The 16,539-nt window shown below is 42.8% G+C and overlaps 1 protein-coding gene across 1 annotated transcript in view; it reads left to right on the forward strand.

Moving 5' to 3' along the window:
• The window catches only part of LOC311114846 (uncharacterized protein), a gene marked incomplete at both ends in the record, with an annotated part of 60,927 nt that overhangs the window by 19,898 nt on the left and 24,490 nt on the right, over nt 1-16,539 (forward strand). The window contains 6 exons of the mRNA XM_084190073.1: nt 1,026-1,732; nt 2,981-3,122; nt 7,116-7,203; nt 15,631-15,692; nt 15,834-15,922; nt 16,126-16,255. Of these exons, the coding sequence (XP_084046199.1) occupies nt 1,026-1,732; nt 2,981-3,122; nt 7,116-7,203; nt 15,631-15,692; nt 15,834-15,922; nt 16,126-16,255 (1,218 nt within the window). The remainder of the gene's footprint in view (nt 1-1,025; nt 1,733-2,980; nt 3,123-7,115; nt 7,204-15,630; nt 15,693-15,833; nt 15,923-16,125; nt 16,256-16,539) is intronic.

Here is a 16,539-nt window from a genome sequence, read left to right on the forward strand (position 1 = left end):
CCAACTTATTGTGGGAAGCTTGTGGAAAGCTACCCGAAACGTTTGACCCAAGTTAAACAATTTAAAGGCAATGCTACCAAATACTAATTGAGTGTATGTAAACTTCTGACCCACTGGGAATGTGATGAAAGAAATTAAAGCTGAAATAAATCATTCTCTCTACTATTATTCTGACATTTCACATTCTTAAAATAAAGTGGTGATCCTAACTGACCTAAGACAGGGAATTTTTTTACTAGGATTAAATGTCAGGAATTGTGAAAAACTGAGTTTAAATGTATTTGGCTAAGGTGTATGTAAACTTCCCGACTTCAACTGTATATACTGTATTCTATAATATTCTACTGTATCTTAGTCTATGCCACTTTGTCATTGCTTGTCCATATATGTATTCTTAAATTCCATTCCTTACTTAGATTTGTGTGTATTGGGTATATGTTGTGAAATTGTTAGATATTACTTGTTAGATATTACTGCACTGTCGGAGCTAGAAGCACAAACATTTCGCTACACCCGCAATAACATCTGCTAAACACGTGTATGTGAACAATAAAACAATTTTTGAACTGTTCTTGCACTTCCTTAACATAATAGACAAACATGAGTCAAATGAGTTGCCTAACCCTAACACAACCCTAACACAACACTAACCCTAAAACAACCCTAACACAACCCTAACCCTAAAACAACCCTAACAGAACCCTAACCTTAACACAATGCAAACTCAAAAACAACCCTAACCCTAAAACAACACAACCCTAACCCTAAAACAACCCTAACACAACCCTAACCCTAAAACAACCCTAACACAACCCTAACACAACCCTAACCCTGAAACAACCCTAACACAACCCTAACCCTAAAACAACCCTAACACAACCCTAACACAACCTTAACCCTTAAACAACCCTATCACAACCCTAACCCTAAAACAACCCTAACACAACCCTAACCCTAAAACAACCCTAACACAACCCTAACCCTAAAACAACCCTAACCTTAACCTCCCATGAATATGATTGCAGGAGGACCATAGGAAGCAGATGCGCCAACTGAGAGGGGACAATGAGGAGTGTGTATCCCGTCTGGAGGTCACGTTGGCCAGGCTACAAAGCCACTTGGCCCTGGGTGCCCACCACCGCCGTGGAGACCTCCGAGACGTGGCCGTATCCACGGGAGACGACCTCTCATCCCGGGACTTCCGCACTGTGTGCGTCCAGACGGACCGCCAGACCTTCCTCAGGACCCCCCAGGATGAGGAGGGGGGTATCAGGCCATATCTGAGCCCCCAACCCCCCCTCAACGTGCCTAAGAGACTGGACCTGGCTTCTATCAGTCTGAATCAGTCTGGACAGGCTACCTCTCCCTCTTCTCCCTCCTCTTCCCCCGTTCTTCTCCCTCCACCTCCTCCTCCTCCACCTGCTCCTCCACTCCCACTGTCCCAACCACCTGTACCTCATCAATGGTTATTATCAGGCAACCTAGCCCCACTTCCCCCTCCTCCTCTTCCTCCTCCTCTTCCTTACCTTCCTGCTCTAACCCAGACCCAGGGACTCGACGGCCCCCCTCCACCCCCACCCCCTCCACCAGGCTGTGGCCCCCCACCACCTCCCCCTCCAGGGGGTCTGACCTTAGGTACCATGCTAGATAAACCCCCCAGGAAGCCGGCTGTGGAACCAGCCTGCCCCATGAAACCTCTCTACTGGACCAGGATACAGATACAGGACAACAAGTAGGTGTTAAAACTAACAATTAATTAAATTAAATATTTTATACATTTCTTTGTGTGAAACATTTGTAAATATTATTTTTTTATCTTTCTGCCCAGGAAGTACCGATGAAAACTAGCCAGCTGGCTAAATCTGGCACATTTACAGAAATTAATTGATGTGCATTGTCCCTGTCAAATTAATAAATCAATCAGTCAATCAATCAAATGTATTTATAAAGCCCTTTTACATCAGCAGTTGTCACAAAGCTTTACAGTAACCCGGTCTAAATGTGATCTCTTAAACTGGTCCCATATCTATTTGTGCTGAAGGCCTATAGATAACTCCTACTGTTGTTGTCATGCCAAACAGACCCAGGGACCAGGCTAGCAATCTCTCACTATTCTGTTCAACCACTTTTCCGTTCCTGTTAAAACGTTTTCATTCCTTGTGGGATATGGGGTCCGTTAACAAATCGCTTCCACCCCAATCTTTTTCTAAGTTTGTCTCATAAGAGCCTGGTTTAAAAGGCTGTACACTAGACAATTTAGTGTGGTCTGCGTGACAGTTACCAGTAACACACCAGGCATTGTGGGGTCCATCTCTCTACTGTTGTACTGTAAACTGATACCTTGTGAACATAATTGTTTCCACTCACAGCTCTCCTTCCAGCCAATGTAGTCCACCACAGCCTGTGATGTTATGTGTGTGGCTCTGTTAAATTGCTCTAGCTTAACACCAACATCCTCTCTGGATGGTGTTTTATCCTGGTGGTGATTGCCAGAGAGAAAGGAAGAGATAAAATAGCCCAAAATGACACTCAAACCCCACTTGTCTATTTTTTTTATTTTACCTTTATTTAACTAGGCAAGTCAGTTAAGAACAAATTCTTATTTACAATGACGGCCTACACCGGCCAAACCCGGACGACGCTGGGCCAATTGTGCGCCGCCCTATGGGACTCCCAATCACAGCCGGTTGTGATACAGCCTGGAATCGAACCAGGGGGTCTGTAGTGCCTTAGACCGCTGCACCACTCGGGAATTGATCTAGACATATATATATATATATTTTTTTCTCTCTCTCTCTCTCTCTCTCTCTCTCTCTCTCTCTCTCTCTCTCTCTCTCTCTCTCTCTCTCTCTCTCTCTCTCTCTCTCTCTCTCTCTCTCTCTCTCTCTCTCTCTCTCTCTCTCTCTCTCTCTCTCTCTCTCTCTCTCTCTCTCTCTCCCTTCCATTTACCCCCCCCCCCCCCTCTCTTCTCCTTACCCAGTAAAGACACATTGTGGAGCTCTCTTGAGGAACCAGACATCATCAACACCACAGAGTTTGAAGACTTGTTCTCCAAGACCACCATACAGACCAAGAGAAAACCTCTGGCAGAGGCTTATGAGAAGAAAGCCAAGGACAAAAAGGTACGGTAGACTGTATGTAGCCCAATACAGGGTAGCAATGTGTCTATGTTCCACTAGAGGGCAGTGGTGTCTGAGGATTAAACATACCAGCCTGGGACATTCAGTACATCTAGCTGGAACTACAGTTTTACTCAAAATATTCTGCATTTTTGTATTGTCGGAGGCCAAGAGTGTCTGCATTTGCTATTGGAATGGACATGATACCCCTGCATGTAGACATATAGCTGGAATGGACATGATACCCCTGCATGGTTGTTTGAAAATGAGTTGATGAAGTCCCCATGGTCATCTATCTATAGTCAGCCATGATGAAGTCCCCATGGTCATCTATCTATAGTCAGCCATGATGAAGTCCCCATGGTCATCTATCTATAGTCAGCCAAGATAAATGATGAAGTCCCCATGGTCATCTATCTGTAGTCAGCCAAGATACATGATGAAGTCCCCATGGTCATCTATCTATAGTCAGCCATGATGAAGTCCCCATGGTCATCTATCTATAGTCAGCCAAGATACATGATGAAGTCCCCATGGTCATCTATCTATAGTCAGCCAAGATACATGATGAAGTCCCCATGGTCATCTATCTATAGTCAGCCAAGATGAAGTCCCCATGGTCATCTATCTATAGTCAGCCAATATGAAGTCTCCATGGTCATCTATCTATAGTCAGCCAATATGAAGTCCCCATGGCCATCTATAGTCAGCCAAGATGAAGTCTTCATGGTCATCTATCTATAGTCAGCCAAGATACATGATGAAGTCCCCATGGTCATCTATCTATAGTCAGCCAAGATGAAGTCCCCATGGTCATCTATCTATAGTCAGCCAAGATACATGATGAAGTCCCCATGGTCATCTATCTATAGTCAGCCAAGATGAAGTCCCCATGGTCATCTATCTATAGTCAGCCAAGATACATGATGAAGTCCCCATGGTCATCTATCTATCGTCAGCCAATATGAAGTCCCCATGGTCATCTATAGTCAGCCAAGATGAAGTCTCCATGGTCATCTATCTATAGTCAGCCAAGATAAATGATGAATTCCCCATGGTCATCTATCTATAGTCAGCCAAGATACATGATGAAGTCCCCATGGTCATCTATCTATAGTCAGCCAAGATACATGATGAAGTCCCCATGGTCATCTATCTATAGTCAGCCAAGATGAAGTCCCCATGGTCATCTATAGTCAGCCAAGATGAAGTCCCCATGGTCATCTATCTATAGTCAGCCAAGATACATGATGAAGTCCCCATGGTCATCTATCTATAGTCAGCCAAGATACATGATGAAGTCCCCATGGTCATCTATCTATAGTCAGCCAAGATACATGATGAAGTCCCCATGGTCATCTATCTATAGTCAGCCAAGATACATGATGAAGTCCCCATGGTCATCTATCTATAGTCAGCCAAGATACATGATGAAGTCCCCATGGTCATCTATCTATAGTCAGCCAAGATGAAGTCCCCATGGTCATCTATAGTCAGCCAAGATGAAGTCCCCATGGTCATCTATCTATAGTCAGCCAAGATACATGATGAAGTCCCCATGGTCATCTATCTATAGTCAGCCAAGATAAATGATGAAGTCCCCATGGTCATCTATCTATAGTCAGCCAAGATACATGATGAAGTCCCCATGGTCATCTATCTATAGTCAGCCAAGATACATGATGAAGTCCCCATGGTCATCTATCTATAGTCAGCCATGATGAAGTCTCCATGGTCATCTATCTATAGTCAGCCAAGATACATGATGAAGTCCCCATGGTCATCTATCTATAGTCAGCCAAGATGAAGTCCCCATGGTCATCTATCTATAGTCAGCCAAGATACATGATGAAGTCCCCATGGTCATCTATCTATAGTCAGCCAAGATACATGATGAAGTCCCCATGGTCATCTATCTATAGTCAGCCAAGATGAAGTCCCCATGGTCATCTATCTATAGTCAGCCAATATGAAGTCCCCATGGCCATCTATCTATAGTCAGCCAAGATGAAGTCCCCATGGTCATCTATCTATAGTCAGCCAAGATACATGATGAAGTCCCAATGGTCATCTATCTATAGTCAGCCAATATGAAGTCCCCATGGCCATCTATAGTCAGCCAAGATGAAGTCTTCATGGTCATCTATCTATAGTCAGCCAATATGAAGTCCCCATGGTCATCTATAGTCAGCCAAGATGAAGTCCCCATGGTCATCTATCTATAGTCAGCCATGATGAAGTCTCCATGGTCATATATCTATAGTCAGCCAAGATACATGATGAAGTCCCCATGGTCATCTATCTATAGTCAGCCAAGATACATGATGAAGTCCCCATGGTCATCTATCTATAGTCAGCCAAGATGAAGTCCCCATGGTCATCTATCTATAGTCAGCCAATATGAAGTCCCCATGGCCATCTATCTATAGTCAGCCAAGATAAATGATGAAGTCCCCATGGTCATCTATCTATAGTCAGCCAAGATGAAGTCCCCATGGTCATCTATCTATAGTCAGCCAATATGAAGTCCCCATGGCCATCTATCTATAGTCAGCCAAGATGAAGTCCCCATGGTCATCTATCTATAGTCAGCCAAGATGAAGTCCCCATGGTCATCTATCTATAGTCAGCCAATATGAAGTCCCCATGGCCATCTATCTATAGTCAGCCAATATGAAGTCCCCATGGTCATCTATCTATAGTCAGCCAAGATACATGATGAAGTCCCCATGGTCATCTATCTATAGTCAGCCAAGATGAAGTCCCCATGGTCATCTATCTATAGTCAGCCAATATGAAGTCTCCATGGTCATCTATAGTCAGCCAAGATTAAGTCTCCATGGTCATCTATCTATAGTCAGCCAAGATGAAGTCCCCATGGTCATCTATCTATAGTCAGCCAAGCTACATGATGAAGTCCCCATGGTCATCTATCTATAGTCAGCCATGATGAAGTCTCCATGGTCATCTATCAATAGTCAGCCAAGATACATGATGAAGTCCCCATGGTCATCTATCTATAGTCAGCCAAGATGAAGTCCCCATGGTCATCTATCTATAGTCAGCCAAGATACATGATGAAGTCCCCATGGTCATCTATCTATAGTCAGCCAAGATACATGATGAAGTCCCCATGGTCATCTATCTATAGTCAGCCAAGATACATGATGAAGTCCCCATGGTCATCTATCTATAGTCAGCCAAGATACATGATGAAGTCTCCATGGTCATCTATCTATAGTCAGCCAAGATACATGATGAAGTCCCCATGGTCATCTATAGTCAGCCAAGATGAAGTCTCCATGGTCATCTATAGTCAGCCAAGATGAAGTCTCCATGGTCATCTATAGTCAGCCAAGATGAAGTCTTCATGGTCATCTATCTATCGTCAGCCAAGATGAAGTCCCCATGGTCATCTATAGTCAGCCAAGATACATGATGAAGTCTCCATGGTCATCTATAGACAGCCAAGATGAAGTCCCCATGGTCATCTATAGTCAGCCAAGATGAAGTCCCCATGGTCATCTATCTGTAGTCAGCCAAGCATAGAAATTGAGAGAAGAGAGAGAGAGAGAGAGAGAGAGAGAGAGAGAGAGAGAGAGAGAGAGAGAGCGAAGAGAGAGAGAAAGAGAGGGGGAGAGAAGAGAAGGAGAGAGGGGGAGAGAAGAGAGAGGGGGGAGAGAAGAGAGAGCGAGAGGTTCTGCTCTCCATTAATTATCAACGCCTCTATTAGTTTTCCATTAGTCCAGCTCCCTTCCTCTTATCTCATCTGATGGTCAGCTGTGCTCCACTGTTGTCATGGTCACTGTGTTGTCCTCCTCTCCCTGGTCAGATCATTAAGCTGTTGGATGGGAAGACTAATAGCTGACCCTGTGTCAGTTTTCTCTCTTCCTCCATCAGATCATTAAGCTGCTAGAAGGGAAGACAAATATCTGACCCTGTGTCAGTGGTTAGAGGCAACTTCTACTCACACAGTTTTCTCTCCTCCTCCATCAGATCATTAAACTGCTGGATGGGAAGCGTTCACAGGCTGTAGGGATACTCATCTCTAGTCTGCACCTGGAGATGAAGGACATAGAGCAAGGTGAGTGACACATAGCAGTGGTTTTCAAACCTCTCCTCTGGGATTATTAGGTGAATCAGATTAGGTGAACCTTGATTAGGTGAATCGGGAGAGCTAATTCAGGGCTACAACAAAATCGTGAAAAGTCTGGGGTCCCCGGAGATGAGGATTGAAAACCGCTGGCAATAAACTGTACATCTAACATCATCTCTGAAAAGAAGGGCGCATATATACTGTCTTTTTAAATGTAATCTTGACATTCAACGGAGGCTTTTATCCAAAGTTATTACATAACTAGTAGCTAAATGCCTATGTAGGACCAGAACCCACAACTTAATCTAAGATAGTCTGGCGCGATTTACAGTTTACACATACAGTATATTCAATATTTGTGGCCAACGTAGGACTCAAACCCACAACTCAAGAACTACCCACTGGGCACACCACGTCATTTCAACGTGGATAATTGGGTAATATTTGGATGAGACGTTGATCAATGAGATTACGACCTATATTCACCCATTCAAAAAGACCACCAAAAGTACAGTGGCTTGCAAAAGTATTCACCCCCCTTGGCATTTTTCCTATTTTGTTGCCTTAAAACCTGGAATTAAAATGGATTTTGTATCATTTGATTTACACAATATGCCTACTACTTTGAAGATGCAAAATATTTGTTATTGTGAAACAAACAAGAAATAAGACAAAAAAACAGAAAACTTGAGCATGCATAACTATTCACCCCCCCCTAAGTCAATACTTTGTAGAGCCACCTTTTGCAGCAATTACAGCTCCAAGTCTCTTGGGGTATGTCTCTGTAAGCTTGGTCTAAGGCACTGCATCGCAGTGCTAACTGTGCCACTAGAGATCCTGGTTCGAATCCAGGCTCTGTCGCAGCCGGCCGCGACCGGGAGACTCATGGGTAGGGGAGGGAATGGCCGGCAGGGATGTAGCTCAGTTGATAGAGCATGGCGTTTGCAACGCCAGGGTTGTGGGTTCGATTCCCACGGGGGGCCAGTATAAAAAAAATATATGTAATCACTAACTGTAAGTCGCTCTGGATAAGAGCGTCTGCTAAATGACTTAAATGTAAAATGTAAATGTAGCCACTGCGATTTTTGCCCATTCTTCAAGGCAAAACTGCTCCAGCTCCTTCAAGTTGGATGGGTTCCGCTGGTGTACAGCAATCTTTAAGTCATACCACAATTGGATTGAGGTCTGGGCTTTGACTAGGCCATTCCAAGACATTAAAATGTTTCCCCTTAAACCACTCAAGTGTTGCTTTAGCAGTATGCTTAGGGTCATTGTCCTGCTGGAAGGTGAACCTCCGTCCCAGTTTAAAATCTCTGGGAAACTGAAATAGGTTTCCCTCAAGAATTTCCCTGTATTTAGCGCCATCCATCATTCCTTCAATTCTGACCAGTTTCCCAGTCCCTGCCGATGAAAAACATCCCCACAGCATGATGCTGTCACCACCATGCTTCACTGTGGGGATGGTGTTCTCGGGGTGATGAGAGGTGTTGGGTTTGCGCCAGACATAGCGTTTTCCTTGATGGCCAAAAAGCTAAATTTTAGTCTCATCTGACCAGAGTACCTTCTTCCATATGTTTGGGGAGTCTCCCACATGCCTTTTGGCGAACACCAAACATGTTTGCTTATTTTTTTCTTTAAGCAATGGCTTTTTTCTGGCCACTCTTCCGTAAAGCCCAGCTCTGTGGAGTGTACGGCTTAAAGTGGTCCTATGGACAGATACTCCAATCTCCGCTGTGGAGCTTTGCAGCTCCTTCAGGGTTATCTTTGGTCTCTTTGTTGCCTCTCTGATTAATGCCCTCCTTGCCTGGTCCGTGAGTTTTGGTGGGCGGCCCTCACTTGGCAGGTTTGTAGTGGTGCCATATTCTTTAAATTTTTTAATAATGGATTTAATGGTGCTCTGTGGGATGTTCAAAGTTTCTGATATTTTTTTATAACCCAACCCTGATTTGTACTTCTCCACAACTTTGTCCCTGACCTGTTTGGAGAGATCCTTGGTCTTCATGGTGTCGCTTGCTTGGTGGTGCTCCTTGCTTAGTGGTGTTGCAGACTCTGGGGCCTTTCAGAACAGGTGTATATATACTGAGATTATGTGACAGATCATGTGACACTTAGATTGCACACAGGTGGATTTATTTAACTAATTATGTGACTTCTGAAGGTAATTGGTTGCACCATATCTTATTTAGGGGCTTCATAGCAAAGGGGGTGAATACAAGTTATTTTTTTCATTTCACTTCACCAATTTGGACTATTGTGTGTATGTCCATTAAATGAAATCCAAATGAACATCCATTTAATTTACAGGTTGTAATGCAACAAAATAGGAAGAACGCCAAGGGGGATGAATACTTTTTGCAAGGCACTGTAAATTGAATTTCCAATGTGTTTTCACTATGCTTTCAACCATCTAAAAGCACAACGAAATTCCAATGGAAAAACTATTTTTGGTTTATGTCTATAACTGCGCTTTCAAGCATTTTAAAGCACAGCAAAGTTTAAATGGGAAAAAAATGTCAGATATTTTGTTTATTTATACAACAGAGTAGACCCTTCCTGCAGTCAAATTACCAAATATCCCTCTAGTGGCCTCATGGGTGGAATGTTATTAATATTATTCATAATTTCATAATTCTTAAACATTATAAAAAATGTACAACCGCTGAAAATCCGGTGTTTCTATGTGATGTATATACAGTGGGGGAAAAAAGTATTTAGTCAGCCACCAATTGTGCAAGTTCTCCCACTTAAAAAGATGAGAGAGGCCTGTAATTTTCATCATAGGTACACGTCAACTATGACAGACAAATTGAGATTTTTTTTTCCAGAAAATCACATTGTAGGATTTTTAATGAATTTATTTGCAAATTATGGTGGAGAATAAGTATTTGGTCACCTACAAACAAGCAAGATTTCTGGCTCTCACAGACCTGTAACTTCTTCTTTAAGAGGCTCCTCTGTCCTCCACTCGTTACCTGTATTAATGGCACCTGTTTGAACTTGTTATCAGTATAAAAGACACATGTCCACAACCTCAAACAGTCACACTCCAAACTCCACTATGGCCAAGACCAAAGAGCTGTCAAAGGACACCAGAAACTAAATTGTAGACCTGCACCAGGCTGGGAAGACTGAATCTGCAATAGGTAAGCAGCTTGGTTTGAAGAAATCAACTGTGGGAGCAATTATTAGGAAATGGAAGACATACAAGACCACTGATAATCTCCCTCGATCTGGGGCTCCACGCAAGATCTCACCCCGTGGGGTCAAAATGATCACAAGAACGGTGAGCAAAAATCCCAGAACCACACGGGGGGACCTAGTGAATGACCTGCAGAGAGCTGGGACCAAAGTATCAAAGCCTACCATCAGTAACACACTACGCCGCCAGGGACTCAAATCCTGCAGTGCCAGACGTGTCCCCCTGCTTAAGCCAGTACATGTCCAGGCCCGTCTGAAGTTTGCTACAGTGCATTTGGATGATCCAGAAGAGGATTGGGAGAATGTCATATGGTCAGATGAAACCAAAATATAACTTTTTGATAAAAACTCAACTCGTCGTGTTTGGAGGACAAAGAATGCTGAGTTGCATCCAAAGAACACCATACCTACTGTGAAGCATGGGGGTGGAAACATCATGCTTTGGGGCTGTTTTTCTGCAAAAGGACCAGGACGACTGATCCGTGTAAAGGAAAGAATGAATGGGACCATGTATCGTGAGATTTTGAGTGAAAACCTCCTTCCATCAGCAAGGGCATTGAAGATGACAATGATCCCAAACACACCGCCCGGGCAACGAAGGAGTGGCTTCGTGGAGTAGCCTAGCCAGTCTCCAGATCTCAACCCTATAGAAAATCTTTGGAGGGAGTTGAAAGTCTGTGTTGCCCAGCGACAGCCCCAAAACATTACTGCTCTAGAGGAGATCTGCATGGAGGAATGGGCCAAAATACCAGCAACAGTGTGTGAAAACCTTGTGAAGACTTACAGAAAACGTTTGACCTGTGTCATTGCCAACAGAGGGTATATAACAAAGTATTGAGAAACTTTTGTTATTGACCAAATACTTATTTTCCACCATAATTTGCAAATAAATTCATAAAAAATCCTACAATGTGATTTTCTGGATTTTTTTTTCTCATTTTGTCTGTCATAGTTGATGTGTACCTATGATGAAAATTACAGGCCTCTCTCATCTTTTTAAGTGGGAGAACATGCACAATTGGTGGCTGACTAAATACTTTTTTTCCCCATTGTAAAGTGTAAAACTAAAAATGTAATATATTTCAACTCTATGTCTGACATGGTACAGGTGTCTTCTTGTTTTAAAGACCATAACCATGACCCTGATTTAGCCCACTGCAGTAAAAGGTTAATTAATATCACTGTGCTTCATCTATTAGCAGAACCAAATGACCTGGATTGCAGTTGAGATGACATTAAAAGTACATAAGGAGAACTTTATAGTTACAGTAACCTCAAAATGTGGCCATGGATGAGGTACTCATTTTAAGGTTAAATGTTACATAATTTTTGCCTTAACTTCAGGCTATTTACTGTATTTTCGAAAGTAATATTGAATTGTGTTTGGTTGACAATGCAACCAAATGTCAACATTTAAAGGAGATGTATCTACTGCTTGTATAGTTCCATCTTAGCCACTGGCTTAATCGCATTCTTTAACTTTAATCCAACATATAATTTGTTAAACTTTCGACAAGTTAATAGGCTATTTATTTTATTTCAAAAGTGATATTGAATTGTGTTTGGTTGTCAACACAACCCAATATCAACATTTGAAGGAGTTGTATCTTCTGCTTGGATAGTTCCATCTGTGCCACTGACTTAGTCTGGCAAACTTTAAATAAAGTTTGATTTGATTTAGTCATATTCTTTAACTTAGTTTTTTGTTTGAGATGGAGAGGTGAATCCAACATATAAATTATTAATTTGTAGACAAACTGGAATTAAAGCCAGCCTAAGTCAGTGGCACAGATGGAACTATCCAAGCAGAAGATACATCTCCTTCAAATGTTGATATTGGGTTGTGTTGACAACCAAACACAATTCAATATCACTAAATATTATTACATTTGAAATCAATCAGAGCTTGAAACCCTAGGCCAATTTTATTGTCTATTTTTAATGGAATTCTGGGTTAATTTGAAACAATAGCTGTTGATGACTTTGCAAATGCTATACGGTCTTGGTCAAAAGTTTTGAGAATGACACAAATATTAATTTTCACAAAGTCTGCTGCCTCAGTTTTTATGATGGCAATTTGCATATACTCCAGAATGTTATGAAGAGTGATCAGATGAATTGCAAAGTCCCTCTTTGCCATGAAAATGAACTTAATCCCCAAAAACATTTCCACTGCATTTCAGCCCTGCCACAAAAGGACCAGCTGACATCATGTCAGTGATTCTCTCGTTAACACAGGTGAGAGTGTTGACGAGGACAAGGCTGGAGCTCACTCTGTCATGCTGATTGAGTTAGAATAACAGACTGGAAGCTTTAAAAGGAGGGTGGTGCTTGAAATCATTGTTCTTCCTCTGTTAACCATGGTTACCTGCAAGGAAACACGTGCCGTCATCATTGCTTTGCACAAAAAGGGCTTCACAGGCAAGGATATTGCTGCTATTAAGATTGCACCTAAATCAACCATTTATCGGATCATCAAGAACTTCAAGGAGAGAGGTTTAATTGTTGTGAAGAAGGCTTCAGGGCGCCCAAGAAAGTCCAGCAAGTGCCAGGACCGTCTCCTAAAGTTGATTCAGCTGCGGGATCGGGGCACCACCAGTGCAGAGCTTGCTCAGGAATGGCAGCAGGCAGGTGTGAGTGCATCTGCACGCACAGTGAGGCGAATACTTTTGGAGGATGGCCTGGTGTCAAGAAGGGCAGCAAAGAAGCCACTTCTCTCCAGGAAAAAATCAGGGACAGACTGATATTCTGCAAAAGGTACAGGGATTGGACTGCTGAGGACTGGGGTAAAGTCATTTTCTCTGATGAATCCCCTTTCCGATTGTTTAGGGAATCCGGAAAAAAGCTTGTCCGGAGAAGACAAGGTGAGCACTACCATCAGTCCTGTGTCATGCCAACAGTAAAGCATCCTGAGACCATTCATGTGTGGGGATGCTTCTCAGCCAAGGGAGTGGGCTCATTCACAATTTTGCCTAAGAACACAGCCATGAATAAAGAATGGTACCAACACATCCTCCGAGAGCAACTTCTCCCAACCATCCAAGAACAGTTTGGTGACGAACAATGCCTTTTCCAGCATGATGGAGCACCTTGCCATAAGGCTCGGGGAACAAAACATTGAAATGTTGGGTCCATGGCCAGGAAACTCCCCAGACCTTAATCCCATTGAGAACTTGTGGTCAATCCTCAAGAGGCGGGTGGACAAACAAAAACCCACAAATTCTGACAAACTCTAATCATTGATTATGCAAGAATGGGCTGCCATCAGTCAGGATGTGGCCCAGAAGTTCATTGACAGCATGCCAGGGCGGATTGCAGAGGTCTTGAAAAAGAAGGGTCAACACTGCAAATATTGACTCTTTGCATAAACTTAATGTAATTGTCAATAAAAGCCTTTGACGCTTATGGAATGCTTGTAATTATACTTCAGTATACCATAGTAACATCTGACAAAAATATCTAAAAACACTGAAGCAGCAAACTTTGTGAAGACCAATACTTGTGTCATTCTCAAAACTTTTGACCATGAATGAACAGGCCTAAATCGCATCATTCAAGATAAATGAGTGATACATTTATGTTCACATTTCATTTGCACTGTGAAACCTACCCTTTGGAATGACTTCGATAGCAACAATACATCTATTTAATTTTTAAGTGGAAATCTCTCAACAATCATTCTCACGATAACACATTTGTAATGGTCATAGCTAAGCAGGGCTTTATTAAAAACCCTTGATGGGAAACCAAAGGCTAGCTGTATTCAATTCTCCAGTAGGATGTGCTGACCAGTCAATTTGTTTTCTTTTGGACATTGGATATAACGTTGAAGATCTGACGTTGTTTTAAAGGTACAAATTCAACATATTTTATACAAGGTTTGTCTATGTTGAAATTTGGTTACAATGATGACTAATCCTGTGGTTGAAATTTCACCCTCCAAACAAAAATTTTACGTTGATTACTTTTTTCAAATCCAATGTATTTTCCACGTAGCTTCCACGTCACAATGTGTTGACAAATTACCTTGAAACAACGTTGATTCAACCAGTTTGTGCCCAGTGGGTAATCTATGCTTGGTTACGCTCCAACCAAGTGAGTCATCTGAACCACAACTAAACATCTGACTCTGGCCCCTCTACCCTGTATTTGACGACTGACAGACAGACAGACAGACAGGCAGGCAGGCAGGCAGGCAGGCGGGCGGGCAGGCAGGCAGGCAGGCAGACAGACAGACAGGGCCTAACTCCAACCACCACCAAATCTCCATTCAGCTGTACTGTAATACTGTCACGCCTTATATAGTCAGACTGAATGGAACATCAGGAGTTAATGAATCAACATGACGTATGATCCGTATTAGACAAAAGGACTGGACTCAGCAGAAAACATCCCACAATTACAGTCTGAGACTTGGTCCCAACTGGTACCCTATTCCCTATAGTGCACTTCTTTAACCCATAGGGCTCTGATCAAAAGTAGTGCACTAAATAGGGAGGGAATAGGATGCCAGTTGGGAGGTAGACTGAGAGTTACCCTTTGAGCTGGGAAATACAGTACTGTAAGGGGAAGGAATCTACACTGTGGATGTCTTTGGTTTCTGTGGCAGGGAGCAGTTAGTTTCCCATCAGTGGAGATTTTTTAGATTTGTTGGCTGTGTGTGTGTGTGTGTGTGTGTGTGTGTGTGTGTGTGTGTGTGTGTGTGTGTGTGTGTGTGCGTGTGCCAGCGAGTGTGTACAAGCTTTATAGGCCCTAGATGCCTTCTTCAGTTTGGCCCTCACACACCTCTCACCAGCCAAGCACTGATCGTGTGGAGACATAGACCTTGTCCACTGTGATCTCTTGAATGTATCACTTTCAGCAACAGCTTTAAATAACAGAGGAAATAACAGGGGAAAACCTCCATTTGATCCAGTCATGTTGGATTTCAGCTCGTCGAAACTAGAGACCTTGGGAATCGTGACAAGAGAAGTGCTTGGCCAATTTGCTTAGCTTGGTATCTTGTGTGATTATGGTGAAAGCCTCGCTATTATAGCTCTGTCTACACCACCAGTATATGCCCTGTAGGAATATCCTTATCTGACCTCAGGACTAAATCAACTAAAGGCCCACTGTAAAACTCCCTGGTCCTCTAGGCACGAGCTGGGGTCTGACAGTGTCCTACAAATTTGTCCTTCAATTTAAAGCATGACTCAATGAACCCGTTTACTCCTGTAGCTGTGCTGACCGTGGACAATTCCGTAGTGGACGTGGAAACCATCCAGGCTTTATATGAAAACGTGAGTGTCCTGAACTACTTGTGTTTGTATACGAGTCCTCCTTTCTTTTACCGTACTGTTCTCTTTCAGAGAGACCGGCATGACTTTTACATTTTGAGATCTCTTCAGTGTTAAGTGTTGTTTGTACCTCTCTCATCTCAGAGAGCCCAGCCTGATGAGCTGGAGCGGATAAAGAAACACTACCAGACTTCAGAGGAGGAGCAGGTCAAGCTTCTGGACAAACCTGAACAGTGAGTGTTCTCCTTTCCCTTCCTTATCACATTTTGTATATTCTGTGGAGGGCGGAAGCTGGAGCCCAGCGGGATTAGCTCCAACTCAAGGCGCCATCTTTATATTGGAACTCTAATGTAGGACAAAAGACTTGACAAAGGCGGTAGTGACATCAAAGCAACGTCCATCATGTCTTCTTCCTTGTCACCCGTGTTGTCTCTAGGTTCCTGTATGAGTTGTCTCAGATACCAGAATTCCCGGACAGAGCTTCATGTATCATCTTCCAGTCTGTCTTCATAGACGGCATGGCCTCCATACAGTGCAAGTTGGACATCGTCTCTAGTGTCTGCGAGGTTGGAACTCTCTCTTCATGTTAGTTCATACTAGGTGGCTGTCAAAGGGGTAGAGTGTTTTGGTAGTCCAGTAACAGAGGAACCACAGGAAAAGTGTTTTAATGTAGAACACATATCCATAATAAATAAAGAGTCTTCAAGGGAAACTCCACTCAAAAAAAAAAATCTATTTTTATTTTTTATTTGTCATTAGTCGGCTGTTGATACAGTCCAAAAAAATGTTTGGCATGTCAGCGGTGAAGTTTTCAAGATATTGGACTTTCAAGAAGCAAAGTGTCACGGGC

This window comes from Coregonus lavaretus (genome assembly GCF_964263955.1).
Source record: "Coregonus lavaretus genome assembly, contig: HAP1_SCAFFOLD_424, whole genome shotgun sequence".
NCBI classification, from domain to species: Eukaryota; Metazoa; Chordata; class Actinopteri; order Salmoniformes; family Salmonidae; genus Coregonus; species Coregonus lavaretus.